Genomic DNA, 21,785 nt, shown 5'->3' on the forward strand with positions numbered 1-21,785 from the left:
GGATACTGAGTCCAGTGGGATGGGTGTTTTGGCATTGGTAGGATGGGGCTGTGCCCTCTGTGGCTGTGCTTTGGGATCTGTTTGAGGCTTCCACCAAAGCTACACTCCTTCCCACTGGGCTGGATTTCTCCTTGTATCACTGCAGGGTAGGAGACAGGGATGGAAAAACCTGTAGGAAAGGCAGGATTATGTCTCCCTAATTAGTAGGGGCCTGATTATCATTTCTTCCCAGAGCTCTGGTAATGATTAAATATGTGGGAATTATCTTTTATTATTTGTATTGCATTATTATTTAGAAGGCTGGGACCCTGTTTGCTGTGCAGACAGGGAATGACAGCCCTTGCCAGGAGGAGGAACGCTGTCTCTGGCGTCCTGCTCTGGGTAGATTGGGGGTTGAGCTCTGTGTGCCCGTGGCATTACCCAAATTGCTACAGCAACTCCCCACCCCAGCACTTAAAAGAATTTAAAGCATTGAATTGTGTGTCTTTTTGCTTGCATGTGAGTCACATCTGTTTTAGTATGGGAAAAAAAAAAAATAGTGTATTACTGTGACCTCTAAAATCACGATTTATATAAAGATCTAAAATTACATATATATTTTTTTGGCACCAGGGTTGTCAAAGCCCAGGCGTTGGCCACTGCTTTGAGATGCTCTGGCTTTATTGTTGGAGGGCTACAATAAAGCAATCTTGTTAGGTAAACATAATGATGTTATGAGCCACCATCTGCTGAAGAGCTGCTGCAGGGAGCAGTGGGAGCTGCCTGCTGTACTGCTGCTCCCCTGCTACTTCCTGCTGGCTGGTGTCAGATGTGTCCTAGGAGAAACACGAGTGCCTGCTATGGATGGAGAAGGGACTTTTTCTTATGGCTTCCTCCCTCTTAATCAGCTGGCACATGAGCTGTTGAGCCCTTCCAACTGGTGAGGACCAATTCCCACTGGAGTGCAGTGAGGCTGTTGGGGTGATGCTGGGGTCATTGGCCAGCTTCCCAAAAACTGAGCCACCACATTGCTGAGCTGTGGAGATGTGTTGGAATGCTCTGAGGACACCACAAGGTGCCACCAGGTCCCTGGGTCCCACAGAATCATCCTTGCTCCCACCTGAGCAGTGGGACACCATCCTGGTGACAGCAGGGACCCCCACAACCCCCTGGGTGCAAACTTGCAATCACTGGCATGAAGGATTGCACTTGGTCTGCAAAATATGTGAGGAACTTTGCTTGTTTAAAATGCCTTTGGGGTTTGGGTCTTAAATAAACATCCTGGTTGGGGTTTAGGTTGGAGGTTTTCATCCTGGGAAAGGCAGGCGTGGGGGGAAGGGAGCTGTGCCCCGAGCCTGCATGCACTTTCTGACAGTGTTAAAAATTGACTTCATTAGAAGAGGATCACTGGAAATAAATTGCTCTGCACCCTTTAGGGGAACTGCTGGGCTGTAATTTCATCTTGTCTTCCTGGGGAAAAATGCCCAGAAACCCTTTAAGTGAAATTACAGCATTTTACCCTGAGCTAGAGTTTGGTATTTTTGCCCCCCAAAATGTGTTTACCTCCACACCCTCGGATGAAGTTCATCCAGGATCTTGAATCATGGAACCATAGAATGCCTTGGGTTGGAAGGAACATTAAAGATCATCTTGTTCCAGTCCCCTGCCATGGCAGGGACACCTCCCACTGTCCCAGGTGCTCCCAGCCCTGTCCAGCCTGGCCTTGGGGACTTCCAGGGATCTAGGGGCAGCCCCAGCTGCTCTGGGCACCCTGTCCCATCAAAGGGGAGAAGTTAGCTGGGGGTCACTGCATGTGCCAGCCCTGCCCCACAGCTCCTTGGGAGGTGCCAAGCTGGGCATCAGGGCCCTTATGAAACAGCACAGCCCAAGCAGAGTGCCCCAGTGCTGTTACTGCAGGTCCACAGGCAGAGGTGAGTGGGTGGTGACCTTTAACAGGACATTAAACATTTATTAAACCTGTCAGAATTAGTGTCAGGCTGTTTTGGGGTTTTTTGTTTGTTTAAAATGAGAGGGGAGAAGAAAGACATTGAGGAGAGACAAGCATGAGTGGCGTCATGAGCAGATCAGCCTGGTGCATCCAGTCCCACATGAGCTCTCAAAGTGAAAACCTGGCTCTGGGATGGACCCAGCCCCACCTGTGCCCTTCCCAAGGCTCCTTGCTGCTCCTGCTGCATCCATTGCCCCCACCTTCATCTGTGCCCCTCAAATACTTATTGGTTAGGTGGGCTAATTTTCCCCCCCACTGTCTAAAGGTTTATTCCTTTGGAGGGTGGGAGAGTGAGACCAACCCCATTTCTCACTGGTACTGTCTTCCCACAGTTCCCCCCAGCTTTCCCTGTGCCACCCATCTGAGGGTTATGTGCTCTCTTGAAAACTTCTTTGTTTCCCCACATTTTCTGTTGTAATTTTTGTACAATGCCACTGCTTGTTGGAAACCAAGGTCTTTATCTCTGTGGGAATCACACCTGCAGAAATCCAGCCCTACTGCTGCCTGCACAAGGCTCTCCATGGTAAAAGACAGCTCCAGTACCACTGCTGTAATGCAAATGTTTCCTGTTTCCACATCTGTCGAGGGTGATGCTTGGCTTCTCTCTGCACCTCAGCGCTCTCTGAACATCCCCTGCTCAAGTTGGGGCTTGAACCCCAATAAATTTTATCCCCATCTTCATTTATTTCTCTCTCCCCAAGCAGCATAGGGTTGTTGAATATATCTTTTTCTCCTTTTGGTTAATTTTTTTCTTTTTTTCCTGCAAGCAAGATGCATATTTCAACACCTGCTGACCTTTGAGTGTGCCATGGAGCTGATGTGGTGATGCCAATGGGCAGAGCAGGGAGTGTGTGTCCCACAGGGCCAGGGGTGCCTGTGGTCAGGGCTGGCACTCCTGGAAAGGGCTATTTTTAACTCCTGGGCTGGTGCTGGCTTGCTGTCAATGCATTTGAGCACGTAGGCGTCCTTTATTATTTTGAACATGATCATTCAAAATAATGTGGAATTGTCTCTGCTCTGGGGAGCTGCTGCTGTGGATGCTGCAGAATCCAAGAAGATTTCTGCATGTTTGGGGGTCTCATCCATGTCCAGACTGGATGGACTTGGTGTGGCATTGTCCCCATGGGCCATGGAAGCTGGGGCCTGGTGGCAGCTTGAGCTGGCACATTGGAGGTACAAGAGCAGGAGAGGAGAAGGGAAAATTCTCCTGTCAGGGCTGCAGGTGAGGAGAGCAGCAGGAGGGTGACTCTCTTCTAGTGCTGCCTGATGGCTTCCTTGTCTTCATGTGCTGCCCCATGTCCCCATGGCTCCACACTCCCCAAAACCAAAACTGCAGCCTCTGGTGCGTACAACATGGCTTGTCTGTGAGCCAGGACAGGGGCTGGGGTCTTTCTCTTCTTCCTCCTCCCCATAACACTGTTTGTGCCTGGGTGTGGTTCAGGGGGTGCCAAGCTGAGTCTGTGTACCCCCAGTGTGTGCTCCCTGCCTGAAAGCCATTGTGATACCTGTGGAAACCCTTCCAGCAAACACCATTCCTCTCAACTCTGTGTGGGTGTCCAGAGGGTTTTCTGTCCTCCCCTTTTACCAACCTTTTCCAGTGATGCTATGATAGGCATTTGGGCCAGGAACTTCCTTCCCAGTATTGATTTTGCTGCACTTTGGGGTGCTTTGTGTCCTCAGTAGCAAGGCAGTGGACCTGGGGGCTGGGGGAGGTGTTCATGGGGATGGAGGAGGGTCCCTCCTTGGAGGTGCTGGAGAGATGCAAGATGACACTCAGCTCCTGGGCAAAGCCTCTTCAGGGTGGCTGGGCTGGTTTCTTCTCCCCATCCCAAATCACTGGCCCTGGGTAGAGGTTAAGGTGCTTCCTCCCATCTTGAGGAAAAACAGCATTTTGCTTTGAATCAGTTTTTGGGGCTCTCTCTGGGTCAACAGGTTATCAGAGGATGAGGCAGAGTGGCTGAAATCAATGCTATTTATACATTTACCTGCCCACTATACAGTAGTTCTGTGTTTACCTGCTCTGGCTGCATGTGCAGTGAAGAGCTGAGCACAGCACTCACCCCCTTGCTGCCCCTCTTGCCTTTTCCTTCCCACCCATTTAAGAGGAGCTGATTGAGGAATGAATTCACAATCCCAAGGGTCCAAATGCAGATGCTGTGATTGCTGTGGGCTGGGGATGGATGAGGGTGAGTGTGCTGCTTCCTGTACTTCTGGCTGAAGCAGGAAGGGGTTTTGCTGTTGGGGTGATTTGATGTTTGGAAAATTCTCATTTTTATTGGTTCCTACAAGTTTTGTGGCATATGGGACTGCGTGGGTCCTGACAGGGTTTTGGTGTGTGCTCAGCAGTGTCCTGAACTGGGGTGATGGAGAGGCTGAGCTGGTCTCTGGTAGTACATCCCCTCATTGCCTACCCCGTGGATCATCACATTGAAGGGTTCCCATTTTTCAACTCATTAAGCCCTTGTACAAAAACTAAGCTGTGAACCCCCAAAATAAGCCATGAACCCCAAAAATAACCCATATGCTCTCTGCCTTCCCTGTCCCAAGGTGCTCTTCCTTTACCTAGCCCCCAAAATCTCTTTTTTAGGGGCCCAGACCCACCCTCCCTGCTACATCTCCTGGAAGCATCACCATCCAGGAGCTAAGTCAGCATCCAGCCACCTCTCACACACACTCTCATGGTTTCATGATGCAGATACATTTATTTTCTGTTATTTATGAGGTGCCTGAGCCAAGCTCTTCGTTTGCCTTGAGGTAAGGAGCCAGGGTGCTTTATGGCAGCTTTGGCACCCCAATCCTGCCCTGGGCACCCCAGGAGGTGGTGGGTACTGGACCTTGGGTGCTCATTTCCCTGCCCCTGCATCTAAAGTAGGCTCTGAATTTGGGACATGCTTCTCTTGGAGCTTTGTCGGGCGCCAGAGCTGCCGATTAAGGGAAACGTGCCACAAGGCAGGTTTGCTTTGCAGGATTAAAAGCAAATAAATATTTATGCATTATGCAAAGCAGCTCTGATAAGATATGTGTGTCATTGGGAATTTGAAGCAGTTTCAACTTGGCCCTGAGATGAAGGGGTGTGTATGTCGATGTGGTATGGGGGCTTAAGTGGATGTTTCTTCTCCTGCTGCAGAAAAATAAAAATAGAGAGAAAAACAAGGGGTTTCTTGCTTCTTGGGCTGCTCTGGTCTTGGGTTTCACCATCTCCTGCATCCTTGTGTCTTTAGCTGCAAAAATGGAGAAGAGCCAGGGAGAGAGAGCAGTGCAGGCAGCATTTTGGATGCAAATATAATGCTGGCCCTGCTCCTAATATTCGCTGTGTTTACACGTAAATGCAAACAACTGTTGACTTAGTTTCAATAGATAATGTATTTCATAACACAATGGAAATGAGAATTAAGCTGGAATTTAGCAGGAGGGAACATGTGTTTCTGCAAGACCTTGGGCTCTGCTGGCCCCATGGTGTTGGGGGACACCTCTGCCAATGATTTCCCTGGCTAATCCTTTCCAAAACAGTGTGAGAGGACAGGGGCAGGGCTGGGGGCTGCAGGCTCAGGGAGCTGAGCTGACCCACTGGCAAACAGGGGTTATAGGGACCAGGGCTGATCTGGGCCAGTTTCTCCCTGGGAAAGAAGGGCTCTGGGATAGGTTGAGGTGTCAGGGAAGGGAAATGCTGTCCCAAGCTGCCATGCTCAAGCCTGAGTGATGACAAGTCCTGGAAAGGAGGAGGTATCAACAGCCAGGTCACCTTGTCCCGACGTGACTCCCAGCAGAAACACGTGGGAGAGGACCTGGCTTGTTTTGGGGCCAGATCCTGGAGCCATCCCCACAGGGCTCCCTGCGGCCAGCCCTTGGATCAGGGCTGTCATCAGAGCCACTCCCACTGCATCTGCCCTAGGCTGGCACACTCCTCATCCCAAATCCCTCTGGGAGCCCCAGTGAGACCCTGGCAGCGCAGCAAACCCCTCCAAGGCTGTGCTGTCCTGCCCAGGTGAAGGCACCAATGTCGGTTCCTCAGAGCCACCAGGGCGAGAGGTGTTGCTGCTCCAGCAGCTGTCTCTGGATGTGGGTCTGTCCCATCCATCTGTCCCTGTCCCTGGCTGGCTGCCATCAGCCCAGCAAGGCTTGTGGCACTCAGGGCTCAGTGTTAAAAAAAGCCAAGCCTTTGTGAATGTGAGGGTAATCTTGTAGTACACACCCGAGATGTATTGGACACTGGGGAATCTCCCACAGGAGCTGTGGGGATGGTCACACTGGTGGGGACACCGTGCTCCAGCAGCCAGTGAGCTGCAAAGCAGGATCTGGTACTGCTGCTCCAGCTGGGATGCTGGGCAGCCCCCCTGCCCTCCCCAGTGGCTTCCCTGTCTTGCCTTGCCATGGAAGGTGATGTCCCTGCCTGGGGTTGGTGGGAGCCGTGGCACCCACAGCAGCTTGGCTCTGGCAGCAGCAGTGGCACTGAGCCCTGGCAGGGTTTGCATGGGAAAGGGCAGGGTTTGGGGCTGGTGTCATGGCCAGAGGCTGCCTGGGGAGGAAATGGGGATCCTGGCTGGCTGCACCTCCCAGGCTGCACTGTCAGTACCTGCCTCACCCGACGGGTCACACCAGGGCGGGGGCATGCTTGGCTTCAGCCAGGGCTGCTGCACTGCCAGTGTGAGTCACCTGCCCTGTGCAGGGTGCCCAGCTCTGGGCAGGCACTGAGGCTCTGGGTGGCAATAGCTCTCTGCACTCATGCTCCCAGCTCTGGGCTTGGGGTGACCCAGGACCTGCTGTCACCTTTGTGACTCATCCCATAAAATAAAATAAAATAAGGGAGAAGTGAGTGGGGAGCAGACAGGAATGGGAAACTCAGGGAATGGGATGCTCCCATCTCTGAGCCTCCTTTCATCCTTTTAAAAAGCCATTTTATTTTTTTTTTAATGAGTTTATTTATGTAGCCAGCCTGGATTAGCAAACAGCCCCTCCTGTAACGCACGGAATACTCAGTGCTGAGACACCAGTAACCAGAGAGAAATACTAGAGATAAAATTAAACATAATGAGATTATGTGGCATCTTTCTGTCAGGGACCACCTTATGCAGAGCAAACTAATTGCCTGTGCAGAGCAGAAAGTGGGTGATGAGCACTGTCTGGGAGCTGGGGAGGGGCTGGTGCCATCAACTGCAGCTTTGCAAAAGAAAAAAGCATTGGGGTTGAGTGCTGAGGAGCAAGATGAGGAGCCCTACAGCTTTTGGGGGAGTGGGATGGAGCATCCTCTGCTCAGCCCTTGTGGACTCATTGTCCCCAGCAATGAGTTGGTGCTGCTTGAGTAGCCTTGTAGTTTGAGTAGCCTTTTGCTGGATAATAATTAATAAAAATAATAATAATTATAATGATAATCTAGAGCAGTGTTTGGTTAGATGGACAAGGTGGACGTGCCAGTTGAGCAAGAGCCAGGATATGGCACTGAGCACTGTTCAGAGAAAGCAAACCCCCTGCCAAGGTGTGGGGCCAGGGCTGCAACACCAGGGGCATCATATATATGGGATTTTTCCTTAATTTAGTGGGGAGAAAAAATATTTTTAAAAAGCCAAAAAGCATGTGTCTGTGAAAAATGTAAAATTCAAGTTAGACTCTTAGTGATTTCATGGAAAACAACAGGCTTTTTATATTGGCTCTTGGGGTAGGAAGAGAGCAGGCTAGAATAAAGATTTACAGTCTTTGGGAGATTAAAGGCCCTTGGTACATTGTTCAAATACCACGAGATTAGTTTCCAAGGAGACGGATACCAGTTGCCATAGGCACCGGGGGCCAGGAATTAGGATTGCGATTTTTTATCCTGATCACGCAACCAGGAGCTGAATGCTGTTAAAACTGGGCTTTAAATAACCCCAGTGTTAGTGTGTGCACTGCTGAACCAGAGGCAGAGGCTGCTTGCCTTCCCCCTGCTCCAGCACCCACTCAGGCATGCAAGGTGGGGCCCAAGTGCTCATGGAGGGGTGCAGGGGGGTACAGGGCTGGGAAGCCAGGCTGGTGCAATCCCAAGACCTGCCTTGCACGTTGTCCCATGGCTTCCCCTCATTTTTTTTCACTGAGCATGTTTTGCCATCATCTTCTTGCAATAAGCAGCAGTGATGGTGGTGCAGGAGCTAGGGATCCTCCTAGATCCATGGAGTCATGTGGTTTGAAAGGGACCTTAAAGGTCATCTGGTTCCACCCCACCCCTGGCACAGGCAGGGACACCTTCCACCAACCAGGGGATGTACCAAGGGGTAGAATTATCAGCCTGCTAATTTTGGCTTCCCCATGCCACTTGCTTCTGGGAAGTGCAACCTGAGCCCTGGCGTTTGAGGTGCCGGATCTGCGTCTCTCCTTCTAGGAACTGCCAGGCAGAGGGCTTTGGTACAGGAAGGGGTGCTGAGCTCCCTGATGCAGGCCGAGTTTTGGGGCTGGGCATCCCCCTGGGGAGGGAAGCTCAGCTCTGGGAGCTGTGCAGGCACCCAGGTCCCTGTGGCTGGATGGTTCTGCTCACCCACCAGCCACCCTGAAGCTCATCTTGGCCTCGCTGACCCCAATCATTCACGCAGGGCTGGGGCAGGACCCAGCTTTCCATGCGCGGTGCTTTCAGCATCCCTCCCTGCTATGGTGGGAATGAATGCTCCAATTAACACTTTTTTCTTCCTTGTTTTTCTTTAAAATTTCTTTAATAAATGAAGAAACAGTTGCTGGAAGCAAGAGCTTCTGTGCCTGCCTGCTGTGAGATTGCAGCATGGAAACTTGTCTGGAGCTGAAAGCAGTGCTGCTGGAGCTCCACAGGCACAGTGATCCCCCTGCAGCTGCCATGCCATGGAAGTGTTTATCCTGGGGGAGATGAGATACAGCTTCTGAAGGGCACTTGATCCTCTTCTATCTCTCTTTGCACTATACAGAAGCCTGCTATAATTTTATTATATTATGTTAAGATATGCACCTAGGCTAGGCTTAAGGAAATCAAGGTGGCTGCAGAGTGCTATGCCCTGGTTGGAGATGGAAAGTGAAATTCCTGTGGTAGACTCTTTTCCCTGTGGGAGCCCCCAGTTTGCTCTTTGTTTCTTTTATAAGGGGGACTAAACCACAGCAGGTGCCAGATTATCCAGGAAAGCAGAGCCGAGGCAGCAATGCTGCTGAACGTTGTCGTGCCCGTGTGTATGTGAGGAGCTTTTCCAGCAGGTGCCTTGGGATTTGTGGGTAAAATAAAACAGGGGAGGAGGTGTTTGGTCATGAGAGCTTGCTCTGCCGTGTACTACCCACTTGGAAGGAAACAGGCAGGGGAGATAGAGGGTTTGGGAGAGCCAACAGAGGCAGTGAGGTAAGAGCTCACACAGGGGACACAGGCACAAAGCCGTGCTTGCATCCTCACTGTGCTGGCATCACTGTGGCCCAGACTGCACCAAAGGGTGTTTGCCCCCCAGCTCTGCTGCTTTCAGTCTTTGGAGAAAGGTATCACCTTGAAAAGCTGATAGCAGCTTGACACCTTTCAGTCCTGGAAGAGCTGGGACAGGAGCACTCTGTGCTGGGTTCAGACCTGGCTGGATGGGCCCAGGGAGTGGTGGTGAGTGGTGCTGCATCCAGCTGGCAGCTAGGCACCAGTGGTGTCCCTCAGGGCTCTGTGCTGAGGCCAACTCTGTTCGATATTTTTATTGACGACATGGATGAGGGGATTGAGTCTTTCATTAGTAAATCTGCAGATGACACCAAGCTGGGAGCGTGTGTAGGAGGGCTCTGCAGAGAGACTGGAATGGTTGGAGGGATGGGCAGAGTCCAACAGGATGAAGTTTAATAAATCCAAGTGCCAAGTCCTGCATTTTGGCCACAATAACCCCTGCAACGCTCTAGGATGGGGATGGTGTGGCTGGACAGTGCCCAGGCACAAAGGGACCTGGGGGTGCTGGTCAACAGTGACTGAACATGAGCCAGCAGAGTGCCCTGGTGGCCAAGAAGGCCAATGGCTCCTGGCCTGGATCAGGAATGGTGTGGCCAGCAGGAGCAGGGAGGTCATTCTGCCCCTGCACTGGGCACTGCTGAGGGCACACCTGGAGTGCTGTGTCCAGTTCTGGCCCCTCAGCTTGGGAAGGACCTTGAGGGGCTGGAGCACATCCAGAGGAGGCAACGAGGCTGGAGAGGGGCTGGGAACACAAACCCTGTGAGGAACCACTGAGGGAGCTGGGGGTGCTCAGCCTGGAGAAAAGGAGACTCAGGGGTGACCTGATCACTCTCTGCAGCTCCTGAAAGGTGCCTGTGCTCAGCTGGGGCTGGGCTCTTTCTCCAGGCAGCACTGACAGAAGGAAAGGATACAGTCTTAAGCTGCACCAGGGGAAGTTTAGGTTGGATATCTGGAAAAAATTCTTCACAGGAAGAGTGATTGGGTGCTGGAATTGTCTGCCTGGGGAGGTGATGGAGTCACTGTCCCTGGCTGTGTCTAAAAAAAGACTGGACAAGGCACTCAGTGCCATGGTTTAGTTGATGAGAAGGTGTTAAGTCATAGGTTGGACTTGATGATCTTAAAGGTCTTTTCCAACCTAATTCATCCTGTGATTCTGTGAAACATAGCAAAATAAAAGGGAATTTTTTGACCAGGTTTGGGGCTGGGGGTGCATGGACACCCACATTAGGGGATCAGATGTGTCCTCAGCAGAAGCTGCTCACAAGCAGGGCTGTGTGGCAGCACAGCACCTGGGGTCCCTCAAAACCCAGAGCTCCTTTCTTGTCCCAGGAGGGCTGTGCTGCAGGGGCACCCACACTCAGGGCATGGCTTAGGGCTTTTCAGGATGTTCAGACATTTGAGGGTATTTCTGGGCATTTTGTGAGTGCCCTGGACCACAGTTACATCTGCTGTACCACTGCCATTGGTGCTAATGGAGCAGCTCACCAACCACCTCTTAGGGACACAGCAAACCTTCCTGCCATGGGCATGATCTGCTCGAGATGGAGATGATGATGTGGCCACAGAGGCTGAAGGCTGGCACTGAGTTAGGTGTAAGGGATTTTAGGGTTTAGCTGGGCAGGACAGGTGGGTTAAAGCAAATTGCCCATGTGGAGCAGGTATCTCCACTGCTGCAGCAGAAAACCCAAGGACAGCTGTTTGGCAAGCGTGGGACCCTGTCACAGTGCTCCTGTGTCCAAGAAGGCTTTGGTCACATCTGCTCCTCTGATAACAGTTTTTGCTTAAGCAATGAGAAAAAAACACAAGGGGAAATTCAAGCCTGGTCCCTACCCTAGCTTTTGCCCTTGCTGGGGTTTCCAGAGCTTTTTGCTGAAATGGCTCCAGCTCACCAGGCACCTAAGATAATATAATTATAATATATATTTTTTTTATTTTTTTATTTTGCTGGAACTGGGTTTGGTTCTTTTGGGCCTCCCACCATCTCATCAGAACCACTGAGGGAACAGCTAGTATTTTAGAAAAATGAATAAGTGGATAATTTCCTGCCACTGTTGTGTGGAACTGTGGGCAGCACCAGTGCAATGGTCAGTTTTTTCTTTCCTGTTTTTTTTTTTTTTTTCTTTTTTTTAACCCCCAGCTGCTCCATGGAAACATTAGAGGGACTGGTGAGGGGATGTGCCTGCTGTGGGTGCAGGGCTGGGGGGCCCCTGGCCCATTCCACAGGAGTTCATGAGCCTGCCTGGTTTTTCCTTTGCTGCACAGGTGATTCATGAGTGAAACTGCCCTGGGGCCAAGTTTCTAATCTTTCTCAGGATTATCAAGGGAGATGTTGTAAGAGCCAAGCAGGAGATGACATCCTGTGCCAGCTGTTGCACAGCACCCTGTTCCCCTGAGATTACTTTCAATTAAAAAATAATAAAATTTGATAACTTTTTTTTTTTTAAACCCTAAAAATGTTAAAACAATGTGCAAATGCTTGCTTTGGCCCCATGACAGTGGTGTGATGGTCCTTGAGCCAAGCATTGCTCCTGGGATTGAGGCTCAGTTTGCAGAGGTGTGATGGGGCTGTCCCAGGAGCAGGACCCCTATGGAAGGTGCCATCAACCCTTTGGTGGTGTCCCAGGGAGGGATTGCAGCAGGACAGGCACGTGGAGCCCCAGGAAGTGGGGCAGGCTGCTCTGCACCCATCCTGCCCACCCTGCTCCCTGCTGCCAGCCTGAACTGCTCTAAGAATGGTTTACCCTAGTTTTCCTAAAGAGGACTTTCCCTTTAATTAGACAAACAACTTCAAGCCCTGTGTCTTAATTTGATTTAAATAAGCCTAGCACTTGCTGGTGAAGTTTTCTTTCCTCCCTTTTATACCAACCTTTCTTAAATCCACTGTCATGCTCTTTGTGACCACAAATGATTAAAAGCTTTACTGGAATATTGTCCCCTCCATCCCTTAAAATCCCATTGTGTCACTTGAGTCTTCTTTTTGGTTATGTTTTGGTTTTTTGTTTGTTTTTTTTTTTTTTCTTGTTGAGTGATTCTTGCTGTACTTATTAAACAATCAGCCAGGAGAAGGGGATTCTTTTTGTCCCAATCTTGTGCAGGACAGGAAGGGGATGCAGGTACCCTGCCCCATTTCCCATTGATGTCATCCCTGTCTTTCCTATTGGTTCCCTCTCTGTGCAGCCAGATCCAGCTTGTGGCTTTGCTTTTTGCAGCCAAGAGAGGAGCATCTCTTCCCTGGAAGTGCTGATTCCTGTGGGAGGCCATGGCTGAGCAGGTTGGTGCAGCTCTCTGAGTGGATGCAACCAGCCCCACCAAGGCAGGGACTGCTGCTCCAAAATGCTGCTAGAAGGCAACAGAACGTCCATGTGACAACAGCCATATTTAGTAATAAATAGGGCACTCAGAAACATGTACAGGCATCCAAAACTTTGCTGTTTTTAAAAGTAAAACTTGCTGTTTTCTAAGCAGGTTCTTGGGGGAGTGAGGAAGGGAGTGATGCTCCCTGGAGCAGGGCAGTGGCTGTCCCCAGCTCAGCTTGGTGCCCAGCATTGGCACCACCAGCACCTCCCTGTTTCCTGCCAACTGCAACAAGGCACCTCTTATTAGCACAGCATCCATGAAAATAGGGAATTCCAAGTTCCCTGCTCCTGCAGAGCTGTGCTCAGGAAGCTGCTTGGGAGCTTGCAGATGAAATGGGCTCTTGTCTGTCTGTCTGTCTGTCTGTCTGTCTGTCCATCCTTGCATGCACAAGCTGCAGGGCTGGAGCAGGGCAGATTGCTTCCTGGTGTTGCTGTGATGGTAAAGCTCAAGGTGCCTGACAGAGATCCCAGCATGGGGACACCTGGGGTCTGTGCCCAGCTGCAGGACCATATGTTCAGTTTCCTGCTTTATTTTCCAAGCTAATGCCTGTTTAGGCCAGGTTCCTTCCCCCCAAGACTATCATGGAGGAGATGCCCATCAGCTTTGTTAGAAAGTGTCAGATGGGTGGAAAAAGATTTTCCTGGGTGATTCTTAGTGTGGCTGAGGTTCCAGCTCTGCCATCTGCAGGTGCCAGTGGAGCCCCAGCACTGCTTGGCTGCTTTCAAGAGCTGGCAGTATGGGGAAAGTCCTGGAGGGCTCATCCAGAGCAATTCCTGAAATTCAGTCATTATTGTTTAATGGGATTTCTCTCCCCTCTTCATTAGCTTGTTGCAGACCCTTATAAAAGTTTGTCCAGAGCATCTGTGGCTGTCCCATCCAGGAAGTGTTCAAGGACAGGTTGGATGAGGCTTGGAGCAACCTGGGACAGTGGAAGGTGTCCCTGCCGTGGCAGGGGGTAGGAATGAGATGGGCTTTAGGATCTCTTCCAACCCAAACCATTCTGTGATTCTTTCATAACGTGTGTGTGCTCAGGCACCTGCAGAGATGCCAGTGTGGGGGAACTTGTTATTTTGGGCCAAACCCCACCATTTCCCCAATTTCATGGGGCAGGACAACTCTGCTTTGCATTCAAATTCCTTTTGCTTGGACAGAGCTGCAAAGTAGGGCAGGAGGGTGAATTTGGGGATTTGTTGCCTTTAAGCCGTGTTTTCAGTGAGGCTGGGCAGCTGTGGTTATCGACTGAGTGGTAAATTGAGTTATGTGCAGGCAGCTTCATCTATATTCCCCACCTTCTGCCCATCCAGCCTTGTTAGGGATTCTCTAGCCTCCTTCATCCATTTGTGAGCACATGATTTATGATCTGGTTCAAGTGGTTTATGAGCTAACTTGCTGCCCTTTATTGGCAGGATTAAGGCTGGGTGCTGCAACAGTGCCCTGTAGATGGAGGGGTGGTAGCTGGGAGGGATGTGTTGGGTGCTGGGGGTGGTGCTGTCTCAGTGTGGGTGTCCCAGCATGGGTGTTTAGAGGGTGACACCTTGCCTCAGTGTTCCTGCAGCACTAGCATTACCATGAGTTGAGATGAGACATGAACACTGAGGTGCAGGAACCTGGTGCTGCTGCTGCACTTGTGGCTGGGTCCCAGCATTTTCCCCATTTGGCTGTGAGGGATGGAGATTGTGGGCTGAGTCTCTTTTCAGATGTGTGGTCCCTGCACTGTCCTGCTCCCCCTGACACCAAGAACTGCAGAGTGGGGTGATTTCATTAGGGAATCCCTTGCCATGAGCTGCATCTCAGAACACCCTGTGACTCTGACCTGTTTCAGGGACACTTTGGGTGACAGGCTCTCCTCTTGCCCAGGATTTAGAGCAGGAGGCACAAGGATGGTCAGCATAGTGTCTTCATGGGGACAGAGCCATCACCCCCTGCTCACAGCTGCCATCAGAGTGTTCTGTGCCCACTTCAGCACCACATCCTCTGGCTTGCATGGCCACAGGCTGCAATCTGGGGTGTCCCACCATGCAGCTGGTCCTGTGGCCCCTGTGGTGGTGGCATCTCCTCGAGGGTGAGCTCCAAATGCAGAGATGATCTGGCCACTGCTGGTGCACACAGCATTGGCTCCAGGGTTTGATTACAGCTCAGCAGCTCCTGCAGTTATCTGCCTTTAGCAGAGGACTCATGGGGATTGTGGGGCTCAGGCTGCTGTGGCCTCTCTGCATGCCTCAGTTTCCCCTGTGTTCCTGTGCCAGCATTGCTCCTGTTGCCCACGATGGAAGTGGGGCCTCTGTGGTCGTGCTCAGCTCCAGCTCTTTGTTAGTAACAGTGATGCACAGCTCTTTCTTTTTTATTTTTTTTCTATTTTCAGGTGAATATGGCCTTGGCAGGGAAGCCTTTAGATGTGACACTCACCACCTCCAGGGCTGACCAATGGAATATGGTTTTTCCCCAGAGAGACGAAATCATCACCAGCTTAGTGTCTGCCTTAGACTCCATGGTAAGAGGCCAGTGGCACCCCTCTCCCCATCCCCCTCCCTCCTTTGGCCTCCATTTAGCAAGGCTGTCTGGGTGCAGGGCTGGCACACGATGCCTGGTGAGCTCATTCCTCTCTCCTCTGCTGCTGGAAAGCCCAGGGAACTGCTGAGAAATAAAAACCCTTTCCTGCCCTGACAGCCATAAGGATCATAAAGTCAGCACAAGTTAATCTCCGTTGTGTATTGTTTTCCCATTAATATTTATGTTGGTATCAACTGGCTGAAGGGTGCTTGGCTTTTTTTTTTTCTTGCTGTTTTACCAATGTTACCGTGAGCATTTACACAACAGCAGAACAATGGCTTTTTATCTCTGAGAACAAAGAAAATAACTTTCATATCTTTTGACGTAGAATTCCCGGTGGAAGCCTTGCCTAAGTCAGCCGTGCTTACATAAACAAGATAACTGTCTGGATTAAGTCTCATGGACCAGAGCTAATCTTATTTTTAACTGTGAATGTGATCAATAAGGGAAAGAGGATGTGTAGTAACAAATGTCTAATGCAATGAGATGTGCTAAATAGCTCTCTCTTTTTAAAGTCAAGTCATATGTAATGCATTTATCTAGGATATGTTTTCCTCTCTATGCAGGTAGAGGTTTTTTCATTAATACCAATTTCCTTCTCTTTGACATCACCACCCCACTAAGGAGCAAGTTCCCTGGAGCCTACACACCCCAAGCAGCTTTGGTGATTTATATACTTGCCATCCTGTACAACAAATTATGTTACCATAGTTTGGCTTCTTAACGAATATTCATTATTATGCAGTCCTTGTTAGGAGCTTACACAGGGGCCAGGGAGCCAAGCTGCTCCTGAAATTCAGCCTTTAACCCAGCACTTCAGAGTGGCAGGCTCTGTGCTCACTGAAACCTAGCTGCCCGCGTGCCTGGTAAATAAACCACAGGGCCACATGCATATCACCAAACAGGGTTAGGGTTTGGATTTGTTCTGCACCCAGATCTCACATACCTTCATTTTTGTGTCTATTTTTTGAGTGTTGGACTTTTTGAGCAAAATACTTCTCTTTGCAACCGGGTTCTGAAAGGAGGTTTCTTAAAAATACCTGTTTTGTGGGATTTGATTCAATGCCTCCTTGAAGAAGGTGAGCAGGAGGTAAAATGACCTAGCACAGAAGCTGGTTTAAGCCCACACAAGTGAAGCTCATTGTAGGTGTGTGCAGGGAGCTGGAGGTAGCTTAGGGAGGTTGATCCATGTAACCCCCCTGCTCTCCTGCTCCCTCCCTGGCTGCCAGCATCCTCCAGCTCCTCTGTGGGATTGTTGATGTGTCTAACCAGGGCTGATGCTGGGAAAATTCTCCCTTTTTTACCCATTTCAATGATGACCTGGGGATAGCATCTACCTAGCACCAGTGCTGTAGCTATAGGAATATGACTCAGGCTGCTAGCACTGAGTAACTATTATAATATAAAAATATTAATAAAAATGCATATACATGTGTATTATGTAGAGCAGGAAGGGCATGTTACATAAAATGGATTAATGGAAGAAGTTTTTTCCATCTCTTTGTTGTTTTGCATAACTGTACAAGAAGAATCGTTCCACTAATCTGGACTTTGACCATATTAGTGTTCTGCAGCTCAAATAAGATTCCCGTGTTCCTTATTCCATTAGAGCTGGTGGAAAAATGCAAATTGTGATCGGTTGTGGTGTGGGGTTTTTGTTAGATTTTTTTTTAACAGGAATGTTTTCTTTTAAAGAAATGCAATAAAATGTTTATTTTTAGGCTAGGAAAAAGTGAAATAAAACGATGGGTAAATAGCTCTTGTTTTCCAGCTGGCTATTTTTGTAGAGCTGTAAACTCACCGAAATTTTTTAGGCGACGCCATAAACGCATGAAATTCTGACATAAACCAGAACACTGCTTTTGATGGAAGAATCTTTTTGATGGGAAGGATAAAACCCCACTGGGAAATGGCAGGGAGTGGGAAGGAGGGGTGGGAAGGAGGAATGCTGTCCCCAGCCTGTGCTGTGCTGACCTGGTGCCTCCAACAGTGCTCGGCGCTGTCCAAGCTGAACGCGGAGGTTGCCTGCATCGCCGTGCACGAGGAGAGCGCCTTCGTGCTGGGCACTGAGAAGGGAAGGGTCTTCCTCAGCGCCCGCAAGGAGCTCCAGGCTGACTTCCAGAAGTTTTGCAGTGAGTATCTGCACCTGCAACATCTTCCGTGCCAAGGTTGGCACTCCAGCTGTGCCAGCTGTGACTCCTACTGCGCATGGAGCGGGCGCTGCAGTGCTGTCTGTCAGTCCGTGGGGATGAGGGGTGTTAAGTGATGGAGGAGTTGGGAGGGAGCTGCAGCCAGAGCCTCTTCCCTGCCAGGGAGGGCCCTGCATGCCCTGGGTTTTCTCTCCTGAAGCATCCCTGAGGTGGCTCAGGGCTGGATGGCTGCTGTGCTGCCGTGCTGCTGTTAGCCTCCGGCAGTGCTGCCTGAGTGCTGCAGTGGTTTTTGAGGACTTAGCAGAAATAGTTTTTCCTGGTGATCCTCCCAGGAGCAGAAGGGCTTTCTTGGTCCAAGGCTTTTTTCCTGGTTTTGGAAAAACAGGAATGGATTGGTTGTTGTTGTGGAGTTGCTTGTGTTTTTGAGGGATGAACAGTGGTGACAGGATACCTTGAGCAGGAGCTGTGTTCCCCCAGTCTCAGATCAGATTCACCAGGTGTCTGAGAGATACCTGTGTGTTGCAGGCCTTCTGTCCCAGCTCTGTACCTCTGCCAATTTCCAAAAAACAGTCTGGGAGCTGAAGGGAGGGTAAGAGCCATTCTGTGAATGTGGACCTCTATTCTTGGACAGCATCATCCCTGGCATGCTAGCTACTGCTTTCTTCACTCAGTGTAGAAACTGGAATGGGATCTGGTGTTGGTGGTGCTGAGGACACCAGACCCAGATCTGTTCTGCAGTGGGATGTCAGTGGAGAGAAATACATGGTGTTGACAGAAACCACATGGGTGCTTAATCCATTGGAGAGGTTGTTCAGGAAGGGTTTGCTCTGGTGACGCCAGTGCTATGAAGCTGCCCAGGTCACTGGGTTGTTCAGTGCATGGCTCTACAGGAGCAGCTCTCTGCCATGGCTCTGCCCAGCCCCTCGTCCTGCTGCCCTGGGCAGCTGCTGGCCAACTCCACTATTCCATCCTCTCACATCCTGGTTAGTTATCCTCCACTGTACTCTGCAGGACAGGGGGCATTTGGGAGATGTTTCCTACATTCATGGGCAGCTCTGCCTTCCCTTCCCACCACCCTCAAGATGTGGATGGCAGTGGGGTGGCCAAAGGGAGGGAACTCCCTTGTGTTTCCTCAGGCAGAGAGAGGTTGTTCAGTCCGGAGAAAGGTCCAGAGAATCCTGAGAGCCCCTTCCAGTACCTAAATGGGACTTATAAAAAAGAGGGAGAGTGATTTTTTTCCCAGGCAGATAATGATAGAACAGGGGAGAATGGTTTTAAAGTAAAAGGGTAGAGATTTAGATTAGATGTTAGTAGGGAATTCTTCTTTTGAGTGTTATGAGCTACTGGGATAGGTTGCCCAGAGAAGCTGCAGCTGCTCCATCCCTGGAAGTGTTCAAGGCCAAGCTGGACAGGGCTTGGAGCAATCTGGTTTAGTGGAAGGTGTTCCTGCCCATGGCAGGGAGTGGAATCAGATGGTCTTTAAGGTCTCTTTTGACCCAAACTTGTTCTCTGATTCCATGATTCATCCTGGTTGATGCCCTACTGCTGTGCCTGGGGCAAAGCACCTGGCACTAGATCCTGATTCCCCTGTCTTTGGTTTCATTTATACTTTTGTCAAAAAGAAATAGTCATGTCTGGTTGAAAATAGCAATCTTGAGGATGGGGTTTGAGTAAAGGGGGATGATGCTGCAGACAGGGTGAAATGTGATAACTCTGTCTTGAATTGTACAGGCCCAGACTCAACTCCACTCCATAAAGCCCTTACAACTGGCACACAGTGGAAAGTATCTCTGGAAGTGCCTCTGATTTCTTGCTGCCCTCTTAGAAAGATGTGAATTAATCTAAAGCAGACATCACTTGGAGATGTAAGAAGCCTCTTATCTCTCTGGGACACAGACCTCACTTGAGCACCCTCCTTTATCTGAGCCTCTGGTCCTGCCTCTCATGATGCAGGGAGGAGCTGACAGTGATCAGAATTGATGTCAGTGCAGGAGGGAGAGGCAGTATTTGGAGGATGTAGATGCATTTCACAACCTTGGTTAAACACCCCAAAAAAGTTTTCCAAGGCCTGTTTTGCCATGCTGTGGGAGGCATGTAGAGCTTTCCAGGGGTGGCATGGTGGCTGTTTACTTTGCTGTGTCCAGTTTGTGTGTGTCCCATGTTGCTCCTGACCATTCCCTGTGATGTCCCAGCCATGGACTCTTTCCACAGAAGGATCTGTGAGCTCCTTGAGCACCCAGGCAGCATCCACGCCCGACTGCCAGTAGGAGTCTGTCGAGGATGATGAAGGAATTAGTCCTTTGTCACTGAAAATCCCTTGCAAATTACTGTGGATAGAACAGCAATAATGTATTTGTAGTGTTTAATTTTCTGTGCATTTAGAGATGCAAAGAAGTCAATGCTGAAGATATGCTTTATTTGAGGTTTAATGGGGGAAATTAGCAGGAAATAGCTGGTATTACTGAGCTACGTGATGCTGAAGGGTAAAAAAGCCTCCAAGAAAGGCGGATTTTCTTCTCCTGAGAGATTGAAGGCTAAGCAGATTGAAACCAGAGACTAGAAATGGACTGCCCAATTAGTCATAACTGTTTCAGTCTGGCTGAGTGGGAAAAGCCAGGGAAAAGGGGGCAGGCACTGGATGAGTGCTGGCACCACTGCCTATTGCCAGTACCTTTCCCTGCATGTTGGGGCTGCTGGGATTGTCCAAGCTGGGTGGGAGAGCTGGGACACTTGCCTTCTCACCACAGTGACTCCTGTTTTCTCCTCTCCCCCTCAGGAATCCAGCAGAGGAAGGAGCAGGACGCAGAGGTGCAGAAGAAGGCAAAGGAGTGCGGGCAAAGGGTGCTCAGGGTGTCCCCGGACCAGGGATCAGATGTGTACCTCCTCAGGAAGATGGTAGAGGAAGTGTTTGATGTGCTTTATAGTAAGAACCTTCATGCTTCCCTTTGGGGATATGGAATGTCCCTGGGGCTCGCTGAGCTGCCCAGCACTGCCACCAGCTGTGGCTTTCATGCCAGCCCGGCTCCTTGGCATGGGAGCAGGTGCCTGGTGAAATGGTGAAGTGTGCTCCTGTACAGAGTTAGCACTGCATTGAGATGGGGTTTGGCCACTGCTTCTTCGTTTTCCACCCCAAACTGAGCCAAAAAAATCCCTGTGCTGAATGAAGGATCTTTTGTCTCCCCTGACCAGGGGAAGCCTCTGATGTGATTTCCATGCACACTTTTATCCCTGCCACTGCATCCACAACATCTCTTTCATAGCACTGTGTTGGAGTTCTGCAGATTCACTCTCTCTTTTCCCTGGCAAGTCTATTTAAAAAGAAAACAGATGATTTTCTAGCATGTGGCCCTGCAGCCTCAACTTCCAGAGACGAGGTGGTGCTGCTCCAGCACATGCATCATCCCCAGCAAGAAAGCTTCTGCAATTAAATATAGATGACCATATGGCTGTTGGTATGGAACCCAGTGGGTTGCAGAGCTCCTTCCAGGCCCAATCTGCAGTGGCTTGAGCAGCAGCAGCACCTTCTCACTGACAAGGATCCACTGGAACCCCTATGGAGTGACTGGCAGTAGTGGCCATGCTGCTGGCTCATCCCCTGGCAGCACCTCTACAGCTTTGCTAGTCAGGGTAGGAAAAGCAAAACTGGCTTGGGAAAACAGAGCCCCAGTTATTCCCCCATGCTGCTGAGAGGGTTGTGTTAGTTCTGCATGATGCTTTAGGGAGTGCAGGCCCTGTGGCTGGACCAGCTGCAGGACTGGGTGTTGTGCTTTTCTGGCTGCAGCTCCCCATCACCATCTGAGATTCATGTAGAGCCCTGCTGGTCTGTGCAGGGCTCCCTGAGTGCCCCTGATTGTGGATGTGATCTGGGAATGGGCATTCCCACACAGCAGGAGCTGCCACCAGCCATGCTGGGCTCACATGCAGGATTTGCTGCTGCTGGCTGTTGCATCTTCCACAAGCTTCAGAGACAGGAAAAGGGAGCTGGCATCCCTTCTCCCCTGGGACAGACAGTCACTGAAATTTTCTGAAGCCACTTAAAGGACTTAGAGGCAATATTCCCATTAATGGGAGCAGTCAGATCCTCTTGCTGCCTTCCAAAGGCTGGGCCCAAGGATGAAGGAAGGGATGGTGCAGAAGAACCAAGGGAACAGAATGAGGAGGGGTTTTTTTTGCTGCTCCAAGCTGCAGGTCTCATTGTCCTGCTGCAGGTACAGTGCCAAACTTTGCTGTCCTCTTGGGAATATGTGAATTATTAAAATCTGACACACAATAAATACATAATTGCATTAGAAAAGCTTGATCAGGGTGCATCTGCATGGGCTTTATGAACCAGGCAGCCCATCCATTG

The 21,785-nt window shown here is 50.2% G+C and overlaps 1 protein-coding gene across 5 annotated transcripts in view; it reads left to right on the forward strand.

Moving 5' to 3' along the window:
- The window catches only part of GTF2IRD1 (GTF2I repeat domain containing 1), a 69,049-nt gene that overhangs the window by 5,767 nt on the left and 41,497 nt on the right, over positions 1–21,785 (forward strand). For all 5 annotated transcript variants that reach the window (XM_030962504.1, XM_030962505.1, XM_030962507.1 and 2 more), the window contains exons 2-4: positions 15,100–15,228; positions 17,278–17,419; positions 20,214–20,360. In XM_030962504.1, coding sequence (XP_030818364.1) covers positions 15,106–15,228; positions 17,278–17,419; positions 20,214–20,360 — 412 coding nt within the window. In that variant the 5' untranslated portion in view covers positions 15,100–15,105. The remainder of the gene's footprint in view (positions 1–15,099; positions 15,229–17,277; positions 17,420–20,213; positions 20,361–21,785) is intronic.

Source organism: Camarhynchus parvulus, chromosome 19, assembly GCF_901933205.1.
Source record: "Camarhynchus parvulus chromosome 19, STF_HiC, whole genome shotgun sequence".
NCBI classification, from domain to species: Eukaryota; Metazoa; Chordata; class Aves; order Passeriformes; family Thraupidae; genus Camarhynchus; species Camarhynchus parvulus.